This window comes from Mytilus trossulus, chromosome 11 (assembly GCF_036588685.1).
Source record: "Mytilus trossulus isolate FHL-02 chromosome 11, PNRI_Mtr1.1.1.hap1, whole genome shotgun sequence".
NCBI lineage: Eukaryota > Metazoa > Mollusca > Bivalvia > Mytilida > Mytilidae > Mytilus > Mytilus trossulus.
The window spans coordinates 49,677,622-49,696,235 of record NC_086383.1 but is presented as its reverse complement, the minus strand read 5'-3'; the positions used below and the strand labels follow the sequence as shown (position 1 = coordinate 49,696,235).

Sequence of the window (18,614 nt, the reverse complement as noted above, 5' to 3'; positions counted from 1 at the left end):
CACTCTGTGGTTAAAGTTTTTAAAATTTTAATAACTTTCTTAAACTATACTGGATTTCTACCAAACTTGGACAGAAGCTTGTTTATGATCATAAGATAGTATCCAGAAGTGAATTTTGTAAAAATAAAATTCCATTTTTTCAGTATTTTACTTATAAATGGACTTAGTTTTTCTGCCGGTAAACATTACATTCACTCTGTGGTTAAAGTTTTTAAAATTTGAATAACTTTCGTAAACTATCCTGGGTTTGTACCAAACTTGGACAGAAGCTTGTTTATGATCATAAGATTGTATCCAGAAGTAAATTTTAAAAAAATAAATTTCCATTTTTTCCGTATTTTACTTATAAATGGACTTAGTTTTTCTGCCGGGAAACATTACATTCACTCTGTGGTTCAAGTTTTTGAAATTTTAATAACTTTCTTAAACTATACTTGATTTCTACCAAACTTGGACAGAAGCTTGTTTATGATCATAAGATAGTATCCAGAAGTAAATTTTTAAAAATAAATTTCAATTTTTTCAGTATTTTACTTTTAAATGGACTTAGATTTTCTGCCAGGAAACAACACATGCACTTTGTAGTTAAAGTTTGAATTAATAACTTTCTTCTTTCCTATACCATTTTGGATTTGTACCAAACTTGGACAGAAGCTTTTTTATGATCAAAAGCTAGTATCGAGAAGGAAATTTTGTTAAAATTTTGTACCTGTGTATCTGTATTTTACTTATAAATGGACTTAGTTTTTCTTCCAGTTAACATTACATACAGTCTGCAGTTAAAGTTTTAAAACATTTATTAGATTCATAAACTATCTTGGATTTTTACCAAACCTGGACAGAAGCTTTTTACGATCAAAAGATAGTATCAACAGGAATAATTTTATTGATTTTTTTCCTCATTTTTGTTGAGCCTGTGATTAACAGCAAAAGTAGACGAGACACTGGGTTCCGCAGAACCCTTACAAATTTTTTGGCTGGATCCGCCCCTGAAATATATGAAATCTTCACATGAATATTGCCTTGCCTTATATATGACTTGGTATTTTGTATTGTTTGGTTGCTGTCTAAATTAAATCCACATTTCTATTTATTCATTATTTATTTTATTTTACAGTTGAGCAGTATAAGAAGATATGCAAACACAGATAATTTTTTCTTCATGGAAGTCGGCAGACATTCTCCCACTGGGCCAGGAGAATTGTACATGCAGTTAGAAGATAGTTTTAGTGCTCAGAATATCCATGAAGAATTACTTGTGTATGTCAGATTTTATATTATTAATAGTGCTCATGAATTTGTAAAAGTTCTTTCCCCTTTTTTGGGGTTTGATATATTTTTATTTAAATTATAATATGTTCTCGTACACCATATGCATGATATAGGTAGTGAAACAATTCTTAGATAAATATAAGAAGATGTGGTATGAGTGTCAATGAAACAACTCTCAATCCAAGACACAATTGTAAAAGTAAACCATTATAGGTCAAAGTACAGTTTTCAACAAGGAGCCTTGGCTTACACCGAACAGCAATCTATAAAGGGACCTAAAAATTACTAGAACTATTCAAACAGGAAAACCAACATTCTAATCTATATAAAAAATGAGAACGAGAAACTAATAGCACTTATGAACCACACCAATAAATGAAAATCACTAAACATCTGCTTACAAATAATGTACTTTTGAGGGTTCTATAATTATGTTATTTATTCCCAAATAGTTTCAACTTTGGGTAATCTCATGGTATTCTCAAGGGATTTTCTGCTTATAAAATGACCCCCCAAAAAATGATAACACACTTCTTCAATCAGTTATTGTGTCTTATTTTTTTTTTTTTTTTTTTTTTTTTTTTTTTTTTTTTTTTTTTTTATAAAATTTAATGATCATGCAGAGCTCCAGATAAGCTGCGTATTTGGGTGATCACGCAATACAAATAATAGAAAACCCAATGCAATTGTCCATTGAAGGGTTCAACAACCCAATTAATTCAACGGAAAACCCAATAATATGCCAAAACCATGAGTTCTCAACCCTTCTATTGGCTACCATTTGCGTTATTTACCCTTATCTGTTTACAGTTGCGCGTAAACTATTTTTATAATATTTATAATTGGAAATTTCCTGTCGTTCTAAAAATAGATCCCTGCATCAAGTAACTGAGATGAGTCCCTGTTTGAGTTTTCCGTTGCTCAATAGGTACACATGTTTTTGTAAACATTTCGATCTTCTCTGCGTTTATCCAATTAGCGTGTGTCATATTATTTTCGCATTGCTCGGGATTTATCATAACATACAATGAAAAAAAACGAAAGTAAAAATATTGAATAGAAGCATGTTTTCGGCTTCTTTTGAAAAGCTGAGGGAAAGTTATGAAGATAACAAGACTCAGTCAGTGTTTTAAGGAAATGTCCATCGAACGCACGGGTGTGTGTGCATACCATAACGAGAACATCGCTAATAAACACAGTTTCATCAAAAACGAAATTAGTTGGAAAAAGTGAAATGCCAAATCAATTATGAAATGATAAAGCATCAGAAACCAAAAGTTCTAAATAAAAGTCAACTAAACCCAGATTTATGTAAATTGAATAAAACAAAATCATTCAAGTATAAGAGTTTATATACTATTTTTTATTCATTTTAGAATTGATGAATACACAAACCATGCACACAGGCACTGGTCTCAGAATTTATTATATAAACTTTAAGGTATAAGACGAGTGCCTGTGAATACACATATCCGTTTTTGTGAGAAAATACAAAACTGGCAAAAGGTTTGAAACGGGACACAATTTAAACCTACAATTGCTCCTCAGTGAATAAAGCAAATAAAACAGCTAGCAAATAACCCTCACCATAACCCTAAACCAAATAAAACAGCTAAAAAAAGAAAGAAACATAGATGGGAAAAAAAGGGGTTGATATTGCCTAAATATTTCAATATTGTGTCGATGATAAAACCCAATACATTAAGGAGCTTGGTGGTGAAAAACCCAATGTGATATTAACCTGACGGGTGAATTGAAATTGATAATGCAATTAAAAAACTTTATCACCCAATTATATAAGAAAATGGTGGGTAAAAACCCCAATATGTGAATTTTTATCTGGAGCTCTGAATCATGCAAATAAAAACGAAAAATTATTTGAAACTGGAATAAATTTTAATTCCGGAAATTTGATAAGAATTGTAGGATCAAAACTAATCTACGGCCGGTAATATATATATAGATAAATTCAAAATTATTGGAGATTTGAATAAAACATTTTTGTTACATGACAGACATTGATTAAATACATTGATAAATATTGATTTTTAATATATGTGGATCATGTGGATTGTAGATATATGAGAAAGAATTCTGGGGGAGATATTTTCCGACAAAGGAGTTCTACCAGTACTTCCACATTGAGACGATCACGAGACAGCGCAGACAGTGAGAGCGATGTGACAATACGACAGAGAACTCACAGTGAAAGTAAAAAGAATACTGGGTAATTATCTAATGTGAAGGTCGTTGTTGATTGTTAAATATACAGTCAAACCTGCTTGATATAAGGTGAAATCTATGCTGGAAAACAACCCTATTCTTGCCCACTAACGTATTCTTGCTCACTGAAGTAATGGCTATGTATTATAAATTTCCATTTCAAAGATCACCACTCTTTTAAAATCAGGATTCTCTGGTCCAAGAAGGGCGACCTTTATATACAGTTTTGACAGTGGTGTATTATTGTATATAAAAAAGAAGATGTGGTATGATTACCAGTGAGACAACTCCACATGAGACCAAAATGACATAGAAATTAACAACTATAGGTCACCGTACGCCCTTCAACAATGAGAAAGCCCATACCACATAGTCATTTATAAAAGGCCTGAAATGACAATGTAAAACAATTCGAGCGAGAAAATTTTTATAAATTTTTTTTTTTTATAAGCTTATTAAATATGTTCAACGTTAATGCATGTCCTTCTGCTGAATACTTTAGTTGACAATGAAAACTTCAAAAAGAAAGTATAAGAAGGTACTCATTAAGAATCACATAAAAACTTAAACGGTTAGTTAACACAATACAAAAATGTTTGGAGGGAGGCGGTCAGAAATCTTTTGGAGGGAGGGGGTCAGAAATCTTTTGGAGGGAGGGGGTCAGAAATCTTTTGGAGTATTAGGGTATTCTGTGAGCTTCAATGTTAAAAGTTCTTCTAATCAAGTTGTGAATGGAAATGGGGAATTTGTCAAAGCGACAACAACCCAACCATAGAGCAGACAACAGCTGAAGGCCACCAAAAGCGTCATTCAGCTGGCCCCTTATATATTGGTCTATATTTGTTTATAAGTAATTTCTTTTAGAACAAAGGAGGTGCAATGATAAAAAGTGTTTCTGCTTTTTATTGATTTCTGAATTTGAAAGTTGTTCAAGCGCTTACTTTTTATTGTAAACAAAATAACATGATTTATCGATTCGCTATAAAAACAAAGTTGTTTTCACAAGAAAAAATAACACTAATGAGGTGTCAAACTGTGAATTTAAAGAAGTTAACTGTTTAAACAAACATCTTTTATGGTGTCATTAAAACAAGAAACTCACACAAACAACATGGAGACTTAATCTAGCTGTAAAAGGTAAAAAGTACTACTGTTAATTCAGATATAGGGACAAATTGAGGGTTTAATTATTGGTAGTAAAAAATCTGCAGAAGGATCTACGTTATCAAATGCAAGTTCTTATTATTGCAATACTTACATAAATTTGCATTATTCGCATTAATAGAAACATCCCAATAATTGCTGAATTTACAGTATTATAACAATTTGTATTCATTGTCAATGAAAAGGTTTCAGAATCAACAAAGAGACAATCGTATCTAGGAATCTGAGAGAGAGAAAAAAAAGCTGTTCATTGTTTTAATAGATTATTGAGGGAGACAAAAGAATTTAAATCATATATTGAGATAAGTCAAAAAGAAGTTAATTATTCATCATATAACGTTCATATCCCATTGTAAACTATTTGACGTCACAAAGCAATGACTTTAAAAAAAAATCTGTCAAGCTGTTCATTGTTTTGATAGATTGTCGAGTGCACGTGAGACAAAAGAATTTACATTATATATATTGAGATTTCAAAACAATCAGTGTAAAAGAAAAATATTGAAAGTCAAAAAGAAGTTAATTATTCATCATGTAACGTTCATATTCCATTGTAAACTATTTGATGTCACAAAGCAATGACTTTTAAAAAAAAATCTTTCAAGATATTTTTACATTATGTCTTCTTTCAGCAGTCCTAGAAGATCCATTCAAAGACCTCAGTCAGTGGCGACCCTGCCTAGATCTCCTGAAAATAATATCATGATGAACAGGTAGTTATTGTACACTTAAAAAATAATTAATGGGGCTTGAATATATCGCGATTTTACCACAGGGTGTCCCTTTATGACAAATATTTTACCCTGATCGAAAGCGAGGAGTAAAATATTGGCATAAAGGGACAACCCTAGGTAAAATCACTATGAAAATGTTTGCCTTTCTCATAAATAAACTTACTCCTAAATAGGCGTAAAAAACTGAGAAAACTGAAAGAGTGACATTTACAATAACATATTTAGATAGTTTTAGAGGAATAAAAATTATAATTTACTTATATGTCTTTTAAAATGTATTAAAAAAATATGGCTCATAACACATTATAGCATCATTAGTCTAAGTTTCCTTGTTGTGATGATTTTCAGTTTTGCAAGCGTGTATTTTCCTGTAAAATGCTTATATTCTTACGTCATCATTCTATGAAGTGGGGAAGCTCATTCATGAAAAAACATGGCCTGGGAGTACGACTAAAACAGCCCATGCAATATATTCATATTTTACCACGGGTGTGTACTCATAGCGTTTGAAGGACGTCATGTTAGAATGTAAATTCAGACATAATTGCTGTTTTTATTATTGCCAATACTGCAACAGTGTTATCATTGCAATAATTAAAACTCCCATTTTGGGGGAAAAAATCCAAAATTGTATGAATAAAATAGGATTTTTCTCAATATTGCAATAATTTAAATTGCATTTTAGTCTTAAATAAGAAAATCACAAAAATAAATGCACACAATAATTTCTGGAAAGGCAAGTCTATAATAGAATGGTTTGAGTAAAGAAAGAATTAGACAAAAGTATGTGGATAAAAAATTGTAAACAGGCTTAAAATGTTTTGATATTATTTTCGACTAAATGTCAAAAGAAAAAAAAAGAAAATATTGATAGCAAATATCACATATTTTGCTATTTCAGAAAGTCTGGTTATCATAGAAATAAACATACAGTGTATAAATACCATATACATAAACTCAATTTAGTGAAAAATAGAAACTGAGAGATTCCCCAGGAGAGATTCATTGTAAAATAGGGTGATTGTTTGTGATTTAGTGGGATAGCAGTCTTATTGAGGATAATCTCATATAATACCATAAGGAATATACATAGAAATATGTCATAGTGAATCACCAATAATCAACAATTATTATTCACTGTTAGAAATCATCACCAGTATCAAAAAAATATAAGTTAAAGGACGCCTGCGGGTGCGGGAATTTCTCGCTACATTGAAGACCTGTTGGTGACCTTCTGCTGTTGTTTTTTTCAATGGTTGGGTTGTTGTCTCTTTGACACATTCCCCATTTCCATTCTCAATTTTATTTCTCATTGAGTGTATACGTAGGTCAAAATGACCATTTCAATTTAAATCAATAACATACTAAATTTATCATAAAAATGATATATTCATGACCATGGACTGCCTATTTTTCTTGCAGTGGTTTCTATGCCAATATACCATCAACATTTAATGTTCCAAGGGACAGGTCAGACAGTTCAAGTTCAAGGGCATCTAGTCACAAATCACTACCTCCTGAAGGATATGGATCCAGTCCAGAACCCATGTAAGTTGTACAAGATCAGAGTTTTAAAAGTTTCAGAATCCAAAGACAGAAACATTTTGAGTACTGTAAACCAACTTAAATCTTGTGGATATTTATTTGTGTTGAGCCTTTTCTAGTCGAATTCTTGGCAATTTTGTTTTGCTATTTTCAAATACTCTTTGAGTTCATTATGGAAAGGTGAAAGTTTTATATATTCACACCAATTTATATTTGAGTTATATTTTTACTTTGAAAATTATAGATTGGTTTACAATAAATATTTTGAATATATCATAGGTGTGAGGTTTTTTTTTTAATTTCTAAAGATACATCATACTACTAAAAACAGCAGCTTTAAGACAAGGCTGGTAGTTCACCAAACAAAATAGGAATTTCCAAAAATATTGGAATCATATGTTACTAGCTTGCAAAACAACAACAAAAGATAATGACTAACGAGTTGGCACTAGTCTTTATGAATTTGTATATAGATATTTATAAAATTGGTTTAATTTAAAAAAATTTGAATAACTAAAAAGAGCAGAGAGTTTTTTCACAAAATGAAAAATTTGATTTAAAACAGAAAGCAATTTTTATCTTGAATTTATAAAAACTTCCATAGCAAAAGATTTTGAGACAATGAAATGTGCCTTGTTATAATTAAAATTGAATTAATATTTAAATATACTGTATATATACTCCTAGATATGAAAATACAAAAGATAATTCTAATACGAGGTATGGTTTATATAAAATTTAAATCATTGCATTTTTGATAATTGGCCGTCCTTATGTTAAAGTTACCACTGCTTTATTTTTCAAATGCATATATACATTTGGGTTGTACAATAGCATGTCAATTTTATGTTGAATTACCCTCGCAGCAAACTTTAATACAAAGTAAAATATTATTTAGTTTCTAGGTTGTACTGGACCCTTAGGCTTAGATATTTCTTTCATGCTTTATTTGCCTTTTCAGTGAATAGTATAGCATGTTTGCCATGAAGTATCTGATATTTTTCTGCAAATTTATCCATCTAGCAAAAATTAAAGATTAATGTTTTAAGAATCTTTTATTCACATGGAAAAATATAAAAAAAAGTATGCTAATTTGAGTACAAAATTTCAACACAGCATTTGCTATTATGTCCTGTGTACAGTTAAGAAAGACTTATATAAGTAACTGCTACGAAGCTATTCCGTTGTTAAGTGAAAAATTAATTGACCCCAAGGTCAAAATTAATTTACTTATGCTAAAATTAAAAAAATAAATAAAATAACACATTGAAAGGCTATCTTACAAAAGTTATAAAAGTTGGTCAAGAAGAGAAAAAAAGAATAAAGCCATCCGCAAAAGTTTCGATATACACATTGAAAAAATATCTCAAAGTTGTATATATGAACAAGGTTGGTTAAGAAGAAAACAACTATTAAGATCTTTGATACAACTGCATGATCAAAGTTTGTGGAAATGCTTTAATGAGATGTGTAAGAAGAAGATCATTACCGACATTATGAATTTCTGCTGAAAAGCTGATTTCAGACTTTTGGTTTGGTTTTATAGATTCATCAATTTGATTGCAACAAAACGAGGCAAACTACATACAACTGATTGACAACTCTATGAAGTTTGCAGTGCTTTAAATGCATGATTTGATAAATGTTTGATGCCATTAGTTACCTTGAAGGCTGTTCATTAATATTTCATTATATAGCTTTATCACCTTAAATATTTTTTTCCACTTCACCCAATATTTTTCTAGCAATATTAAACATTATCTTTGATACAAAGTATTCCCTCCTGTTACTTTAGATTTTATCATTGCCTCGAAAAGTGGTAGGGTAGCTTAATGGGAAATTGCTGTTTTTAGAATAAACTTTTATTCTCTTCTGGTGAATAAGATAAATGGGTATACTGTGGATTCATTGTTTTTTAGATTTTTATTTTCTTGAAATAATTGAAAATATTATTTTGATGAATATTTGAAGATTTGCCAATTCTGCATTGAAGGCATTTAGAATTTTTTATTTGTTGAACAATTGAATTACCTATACATGTATACCAATGAAATCTAGAATCATAAAAATGCATAAAGAATATATTCTACCAAAAATTTAAAACAGAAGTTACAAAAAACAAATGACGATTGACAATACAACAGACATCAAGAACATCCCAATTATTCTGACAAAATAGATTTACAACACATGGCAAACAGTAGACAACACATGACCAACACATGGCAAACAGTTAACAACATATGGCTAGGATTGTCTGACTTGGTGTAGGCTTAAAATGTGGGTGGATGACCTAATAAGTTTATTTGTTAGTATAATGAAGTATTTCATTCAACAAATCTAAGAATCAAAAGTTTAACAAATAATTGTCTGTGTAATGTATAATACATGGAATAAGACATAAATAATAAGTGTTAAAAAGTTAATATGAGGAGTACATCAACATCTCTATGTATGCTGTATGAAAACATCTTCTCAAAGGGAAATAAATCAAACTGCATTTGACCTACAAAATTAGGATATATTGAATACTTTACATTTTTATATTATGTAAATTCAATCTATTTTGAATTACAGCTCATTACGATCAATGACTCCTGAATCCTTCAGCTTACCAATTACAGAGGAATCACTAAGTACTTATATGGATATGAGCCATAGTCAGAATTCAGCAGCCATCATGGAAAACACCCCCTACTTAGACATGATGCCAGGGCAACAGCCAACCAACAAACAGTTATTCATCTCACCTATTCAACCAATCCATGGAAGATCTTCCAGTTTGCCCGTCACTCAAAGCTCAAACAAATCTGACACAGACAAAGCGTACATGGCTATGTCCCCTGGGCAAAGTACACAAGAAACAGTGATGTCATCATACATGGCTATGTCACCTGGGCAACACTCTGGTCCCATGACAAATTCACAAGGTCAACAGCAGTCTCCTGTCATTACATCTCCTGGAACACCTTATTCACCTCCAAGTCAAAGAGTTTCCAGGCCAGAAACACCACCTAGTCAGAGAGTCTCTAGACCAGGTATTTATGTCATGTTAACTTGAGACTGTTTCTCATACTAAAAATTGTTTATCAGTATTGAGAGTAGATTGGGGGGGTTACAGAATAGTAAATGATGGGCAAAAAATGTAAAGAAAAGAGAATAATGAGGTGATAAAATGTAAAGAACAAAGAATAATGAACCAAAAATATATAATAAATAAAGAATAATCATTATAATGGGCCAAAAATATAAAGATATGGTATTGGTTTTGGAAGGCGTCTGACTTATGTAGTAATACAGAAAAATGAGGTACTTTAAAAATATTAAAAATAGAGAATAATGGGCAAAAGTATAAAGAATAGAGAAAAATAGCCTTAAAAATTGAAAGAATACAGAAATGAAGGACCCCCATCTTAACCCTCAGTATTGTCTTTCAAGTACTATTTGAAGTAGTATACTGAAGAAAATGTTAGAAAATATCCATTTACACAGTATCAATATATTCAATGAAGGTTCATACTTTTATGATGAAAACCAGATACAAAAAAAATTGTATGTGAAAAGTAAAATCACAAAAATACTGAACTCTGAGGAAATTTCAATTTGAAAGTCCCTAATTATATAATCACATGGCAAAATCAAATGACAAAACACACCAAGCGAATGGACAACAACTGTCATATTCCTGACTTGGTAGACATTTTCAAATGTAGAAAATGGTAGATTGAACCTGGTTTTCCTGAAATACAGGAAGTACAAGGAGAAACAAACTAAAAAAACATTAAATGGTAAATATATTTTGATAAGGCTTCTTGGCCTGCAGTTGATGACAAGCTTATATTTTCAGGATCTTCTTGTTCACACGACTCATCCATTAATTCATCAGATGGATACATGGAAATGAACCCAGCTGAACAGTCCAAGAGTTCAGAGAAAGTAAATATTGGACCAGAACAAGGCTACATAGATATGACTGTTGGAAGTAGCTCTTCTACATCATCAAAAGGTATTTAATGATGATTGAAAGGTTTAAGCTGTTGTTTAATACTTGCTCTGTGCAATAACATTTAACTTTATGCCCAAATGTGCAGCCCATGAAGTAAACTTAGTACCGTTTGACAGGGTGACTGTTGGTAGTTGATGGTGGCAAAACACTGAGATAATTAAGAGTGATTCACCAATAACCATCAGCAATCATGTTTCACTGTTTTATCTTTTACTGAGTAGAAAACATTACCTGATTACAGCCATGATAGATAAAACATGAGAAACAGCATGTCCACTCCATAATGATAATGGGGCCTCAGTGGTGATTGGTCTAATTAGTCGACCTACTGTATCACTTGGCTTTCAACACTGAGGTTTTGAGTTTATAGCCTGCACATGGCATGACACTTGACTCACATCTTAATTGACTAGGAATGTCAGTTTTCCTACTAAAGGTTGGATTCTGACTTCCTCTAAAACTGAGGGCCATGAAATGACACCAAAGTGCTGAAAGTGGCATTTCTTACAATCTAAAACTCTAATGAAAAGTTCAGATTCAATAAATATCTTTAAAAACTTGAAAAAAAATCCTGGTTTGTTCTGAGTGAGTGCAATACATTGTTAATGAACAAATTGTATAAAATTTAACCTAGACACCAAAGCATGTCGATCAATAAATTTCTGCAGCAGTCCCTAAAGTGTTGTTGTTATAAGACTCTCTACATTTTAACGTTTTTTTTTATCATAACCACCCTGCATACCCTCGGGTATCCACTTTATGGACTCTACCTTACTACAGACTCACCAGGCGTTGGTTCACTTTCGTTTGTAATTGATAAAATTTAACAATGTTTACTCCTATACCAGTCAAACATTATTCCAACTAAGGATTGCCAAAACACATACATACTATTGATCAAACAATTTTGTATTTATATAGACTTCTGTCTGTCAAATAATGGGAGAGATGTGGGTCTGTGCTATGTTTGAATTGAATGTCATGATATCCCTATAAAAAAAAGCAGAAGGATAAGGGACTTATCTCATGTATATACATCTAACATGTCTATATATGAACAAATGTCACCTCATGTATGATTTTTTTCAGATGGAAGTCCAAAGTTATCTCGTACAGCTCCAATACCTATCAGATCAACAAAACAGTCTGCGTACATGGATATGGGACCGTCCAGTCAACCATTAGCTCCTGTCAAAGAGGGTGGAAGTAAGTCGTTAGGAATTTATTTAAAGCATGTCCTTATACACATGTTTTGTCTGAATTAGTTCTAGCATGATGACACAATGAACTCTGATTGTTTTGATTTCTCATTAATGCTTGTAAAATAGGAATCCAGAATATTTGGTTAAGTAAATGGATACTCTGTTTGATTTTTATGAATTATTTCTTAAAAGTACTGATATTATGAGTTAATTTTTGCAGAAAATAACATCTGCTCCTCTCTCAGTCTTCACGCTGAGTGGCAGCCCAGGCTAGTGAAATTGTTCTTTGGCCTGTAAGAATCATATCTATAGGCCAACAGAATCTAACTAAAAAATTTCATAAATTGAGCTCCGGGCCTGTAGATTTAATAGTTCGTCGTGAAGACTGCTCTCTTGACATGATTTATTTTATCTCTTGTAAAAGGATCTATTATAAAAAATTTAAAAAAATGGGGGGAAAAAAAACTGAAGGTAAATTATTTAGTTACACTTTTTTTTTTAATTAACAGAATAGCTGTTTAAGGATTTAATTACTGTACATTTAACAACTAATGCATGCATTTTTTATTCAAAAGCCAAAACAAAGCCTTTTCTGGCACAAAAGTGAAATATCTTATAAGTTAATGTGATTGCATATTTTTTTGGAAAAATCACACCAGAAATTATGAATGGAAGTTTTTAAAAAATCCAAATTGATGAAAAAATTGCGAGAATTTTTTTAATTTTCAGTATTTGTTACTTCAGGACTAAATCAAAATGAAACATTTACATACAATGAAAATATGTTAAGGAAGAGCAATTTGGGGTTAAAAGTATCAAAATTGGTTTACTTTTAAATGTATAACTTAAACCACATACATGTACATTGTGTACATACATTAAAAGACAGAGGATATTATGAATTACTATCAATATTCCATGATAGACTGTACAGACAGAATTTAATTAAAGATACAAATGAAAATACAACATTGGGTATAGTCCAATACAGATTTAAATTTGGATGTAAGGCGTCTTCTGATTGGCTGATGCTATTTTGTTATCAGCCCATAGACATAATTTAGTCATGTGACCGTGACGTCATCAATGTTTTTTCATGGTTTTCTACGGTTTAAAATGGAATTTAGAATTAAATTATAAGAAATGACTAATATTTTTTCTGTCTATTCGAAATAACATAACAAATTTGGTGCACACTGTAAATAACCCGCTACACGCGTTATTCAGTGTGCACCACATTTTTTTTGTTATTTCTTCATAGAAAGAAAAAATATTACAGTCATTCCTTAAATAGATTTAAATTCTGAAAATGTGATTCTTGTATTAATGAAAGCTTTTCTTATGCGTCTTATTATTTTCTTAGTACAGGAACTTTGTTGGGTTGTTATTACATTGCTACAAGGCAGCACTCGCACCAGCAAATTGGAAAGGGATTAATATAAGTTGCAGAACTTGTTTTCCAATCTACTATAAATAGATATATAAATAAACTAACACTGCAGCTAGCTTACATATGGCAGATTTTACAGTATTGTGTTCTGTCTCCTACTTTCATGTTGCTAACGTGACGGAGACAAAAATAAGTAACGTTAGCGACATTTGGACATGTAACATGAGCAACAACATCTTTAAAAGATAAAATGTATGCACACAGTGATGTTTAATATATGCCTGGAGTAATAAAATTGTACAGTCTGGTTTAGAATTTCTAAATATACAGAATGTCATTTGCAGGTGTACTTTATATCAAATGAATACACATGAAACCAATTCGTAATAGTAACATTAGCAACATCTACTATCATGACATTACGTTTTGTTGCGAACGTCTTTTTGATGGACGGAATACATTTAAGGTCCTCTTGTAACGATATTACATACAACTAACCTTCTTTGCTACCCCATCATGTGAAGGAACTGACTCCGAATCTAATTCTGCAAAGGGCGATATCGTAACTCCTATACAGGAGAGTTACAGATCTAAATATATGTTGCTCACGTGACACTGATTTGGACGGAAACCTCAAGTAGTAACGTTCGCAAAAAATAAAACAGCCAATGATATTGATTCCTCATGTCCTTTGACCCCCTTACGTCATCCAAATTTAATATGATTGCTATTTTCAATTATTTATAAAACCCGGGATAAAAATAACTACAATTGCCTGTCTGAGAACCAACAAGAAAATTGCGATCGTGACATACCACAATGGACGGAAAAGACGTGACGTTAGCAACAATATTATTAAATTACCTTTTTTAGCCTTTACCAATAAAAATCTGCCTTAAAGTTATGATTAAAACACAAAAGAAGACTTTTTATTAAAATATAAGTCCATGTGATAAGGCTCAACTTATAAATAATACTTCAAAATTCCACTCCAAATAAGCTGGATGTCAGTAAAGTAGGTCATGATGTCTATTCCATGTCCAATATTTTGAAATTGAAAACCCTCTAATTCCAACAAAAAACACAAACACAGAGTAATTTTTATTTTTATTTACTCAGAAAGACACATTTTATTCAATAACATAATGCATTACTCCATTACACAGTCTGTTTCACAGTTTCAGCAATTGCTTTTTTGATGGATACACAAAAACAATAATTCCTTCTTATTGTAAAATCTGCCATAAGCAATTTAACCTTTATATAATATGGGAGAACTAATTGTATATTTATTCTTTGAAACAAATCTTTGAATCAGATAGTGTCAAAAATCATAATTGAAAGGTAAAAACAAGGGGGAAAGTTACTAAAGGGAAAATTCTAAACTCTGAAGTCAGTTAAAATTATGCCATGGCTATTGGTTTGTTCATAATGAGGTCTGGAAAATCATTGCATAAGATCAGTATAAGTTTAAACAGAATTAATTTGAAAGTGTTTTGAAATATTTGTTTTCTCTTTTTTAGGTGGGGAAGGAAACTTTCCATTAACACAACAACACAATCATTTTGTTGACATGAATCTTCGTCCAAATAAAGTAGTCAGCTACCTATCTGATGACTCCATGTCAGGGGAATTCCCAAAAAGAGCGTATTCTGTTGGAAGTAGACCTCCGCGGAAACTCTTACCTCAACATTTACACCATCCTGTTATGCCCAAACAGAATGTATCAACCAATGGGAGGAGTTCGAGTGCGCCACACTTAATCGAGAAAAAATTACGTAACATGAACATGATCCCATACACGACTATGGATTCTTCGTTAAGTTGCAGTCCAAGTCAGTCAATCAAATCCTCAATTTCTGATTCCGATTCTTTTATAGAAATGGAGCATATGAGGCCAAGGACATCAAGTGATAGTTTTGGATGTAGGCCAAGGTCATCAAGTTTTGGCAAAGTGTTTGTTCAAGGTCATAGGCCAAGGTCTTCAAGCTATGGTACAAGTGCACGTGGAAAGTTAGGATCTTATGAATCTGTACGATTAACTTCAAAGGAACTCCATATAAAACGTTCAAATGAATCATTAACAGGTCAGATTTCTGGAGCTTCGTCTTCTGAATCTCTGAAAAGAAATGATTCTATGTCAAAAAGTAATAAAAAATCAGAGTATGTAGATATGCGCTTGGACAAATCAGAAGCTCCAGGATACATTGATATGACAGTTAATCCTAAAAGTGTCGGAAATAAATCATCCACAAGTAGTCTTAGTTCTTCGCCAGCTGTTGTTGGATTGACAAGTCCCATTAGACAGGACGCTACCTCTTCGCCAAGTATCAAAATCATAAAGCCTTCTGGGAATCAAAAATCTATTGGTTTTTCCACATCAACCAACAGTAGCAGTACAGACAGCATCCCTCCACCAAGTTCACTTTTTAGTCCAATTAATTTTGTTTCCCCATCTGGATCTCGTAGTCCCTCTGTGAAAGGTCGTAGCCCAGCGAGTTCTGGGAGGGAGTCAGAGGAGGAGAGTTATATGTCGTATCAACCTGCATCAGCTGGAAAAACTAAAGACGAGAAAAAAAGTGAAAATAAAAAAGAAAAGAAATCTTGGCATTCTAAGTCAAAACATAAAGATAAAAAACAATCGGAAGAAAAAGAAAAGAAAAATGGAAGTAAAGTTTCAGTAGCTTCTAATAATTCATCAGGAACTGGATTAAACATTCAAGAAATGAAAAACGATAGGGATAGTATGTATATGGATTACGAACCTGGAGCTTTAAATGTTTCTACATCAGAGTCAACAAATCCCGTACAATTTTCATGTGGTAATGAATTTAATCTTACATCGTCAGGCTCAGAGCCTTCAATGGATACATCTCAGAACCAATCTATGGCTGATAGTAGTCCCTATATGGAATATGAACCTGAAAGTGTAGCCATGAAATCTGATATGATATGTAGTGAAAATAATGACGATAGTGCATACATGGAGTATGAACCAGGCTCAGCTGAACAAAGTATGAGGACTTCTGAGCCAGATCTTCCCCCAGCAGTCGTATCAGGGCTGTCTGGACAGAAAGCCCCTCCTATACCACCGAGAAAAACAGAAGGGGCGGAGTTTGAACAGGAAGAAACATTTGCTTCTGAATATGAGTCGGGTGGATCTAGTATTGAGACTCTGAAAGACAGTGGATCAGCATGTCATGTGGATTTGGATTCATATATGGATTTTGATCCAGAAAATTCAGATATTAAGCCAGGGATTATTAAAGCGCCATCTAGAGTGCGGTCATTTATCACTGATACTTCTATGGAAGAAGAGTTAGGAAAAGATAACTCTCTCAAAGAAATTAGCGGTACAGTTGTACCAAGTAGTCCAATAGACAAACCTATTAAACAAAAAGCCAGTGATAGTGTTCAAAGTGAGAAAAGTGTTCAAATTAAAACGGTTATTAATCCTAACTTGTCAGAAACAATTCCTGAAAGTGACGAATACGTTGGCCTAGAGTTCAAATCTAAATCAACTGAACGTTTCTTGTTAGGTGGAATAACCCCTGGAAATCAAAACATTACAAGTGATCAGTTAATTAGTTCTAAAAATAGTAAGAAAGATAACTTATTTAAAAATGAAGTAGGTAAACCAGAAAATCACCGAAATGAGAAGAAATTAGATATAAAAATTAAAATCCTTCCAGATGTGTTTGAAGGCAGTATTTCATCTTTGGAGGAACTGAAAATTGTAGAGTCCCCCACTGAAAAAGATATTAAGGAATGCAAATCAAGGCATAGTAGCACATCATCAAAAATATCCACTAGCCCATTGGAACTTTCAAACAAGAGTAATCTATTAGGTATGAATTTTCCAGCTGAAAGTTTAGAATTACAAATTAAAGAAAAGGTAGAAAAAGTAGAAATTCAAAATAGTGCAAATTCAAACACAAGTAGACATAGTTGCTCCGATTTAACAATGTCCTATGAACCGATGAATTTTCCAAGTGACACACTTAAAAGTTCAGAACTCTCTTCATCTCAACAACAGCTCACGACACCTGGACTTAATTATGCATCTCTGGACTTAGGTTCCAGGGAAAACATAGACAATGATATAAAATTACAACCGGTTAAAAGCCGGCATGCTTCCACAGCAGAAGATTCTGGTCCCTTACCGCCTAATTCTTACGCCCAAATTGATTTTAATATGTCTGAAAATTTGAAAAATTCTAGTAAACAAGATGGGAAATTTTCCAAAGAATGATTGGTTGATAATCAAATCATGTGATCATGTGTATTGTAAAAAGCTAGACAGGTAAAATACTTGAAATTATACTTTCATGTAAATTAGATATTGTCTTAAAATGAAAGTCTGATAATGATAAACAGAAATTTGCTTGAAAGTGTTAATGTCATTTCTAATTCATTAGTAAATTATTTTACATGTATCTTGGAATGCAAGTTTGATAAAACTATACAGATCATAATCATGATAATGTAAAGCATGGCTTGAAATATTCAAACAAGTGTGAATGTAATATAGTGATATTGTGATATGAACAAAATTATTTCAGTTTGGAATATACAATAGATGTTCTATTTCTGCAATTGACATGATAGAAATGTGAGTGAAAAAGTATAGATAGCATGCATTATACATGTTATATGTGTGAAAACAATTCATATTATTTTTTAATGTGTTTAAAATATTTGGAATAATCAAGAACTTTATGTGGTTAGATGTTATGTGACGAGTGTTTGTCAAACAAATAGGAATTTCTGGTAAAGTTTGAAATTTGGTCTTTATTAGAAGATTTATTTCAAATGTATTATTTTACATATATGGCAGGATAAGTCAGATTACATTTACATTAAACAGTGAATTTAGATTGAAGGCATTCATGTTCAGCATTGTTAATTTGTCATTAAGTGTTATGATATATATTTATTTACTTATACATGTACAGGCTTCAAAAGAAGATACATTTATAATTTATTTTACAATTGGACAATATTTATAATTTCTCCATTGGTCTTGCGTATATAACATTTCAAGCCATTTGATTCATCTTGTTCATGGTCTTTGTATT

The 18,614-nt window shown here is 31.8% G+C and overlaps 1 protein-coding gene across 7 annotated transcripts in view; it reads left to right on the top strand.

Annotated features, from left to right (window-relative positions):
* The window catches only part of LOC134691273 (insulin receptor substrate 1-B-like), a 33,890-nt gene extending 15,981 nt beyond the window's left edge, over positions 1-17,909 (top strand). For 5 of the 7 annotated variants that reach the window (XM_063551700.1, XM_063551695.1, XM_063551699.1 and 2 more), the window contains exons 5-13: positions 1,118-1,260; positions 3,350-3,499; positions 5,292-5,372; positions 6,816-6,941; positions 7,626-7,658; positions 9,516-9,976; positions 10,786-10,944; positions 12,034-12,150; positions 15,060-17,909. In XM_063551700.1, the coding sequence (XP_063407770.1) occupies positions 1,118-1,260; positions 3,350-3,499; positions 5,292-5,372; positions 6,816-6,941; positions 7,626-7,658; positions 9,516-9,976; positions 10,786-10,944; positions 12,034-12,150; positions 15,060-17,788 (3,999 nt within the window). In that variant the 3' untranslated portion in view covers positions 17,789-17,909. The remainder of the gene's footprint in view (positions 1-1,117; positions 1,261-3,349; positions 3,500-5,291; positions 5,373-6,815; positions 6,942-7,625; positions 7,659-9,515; positions 9,977-10,785; positions 10,945-12,033; positions 12,151-15,059) is intronic. The other 2 variants (XM_063551701.1, XM_063551702.1) reach the window with 2 other exon arrangements.
* Positions 17,910-18,614: the final 705 nt, after the last annotated feature.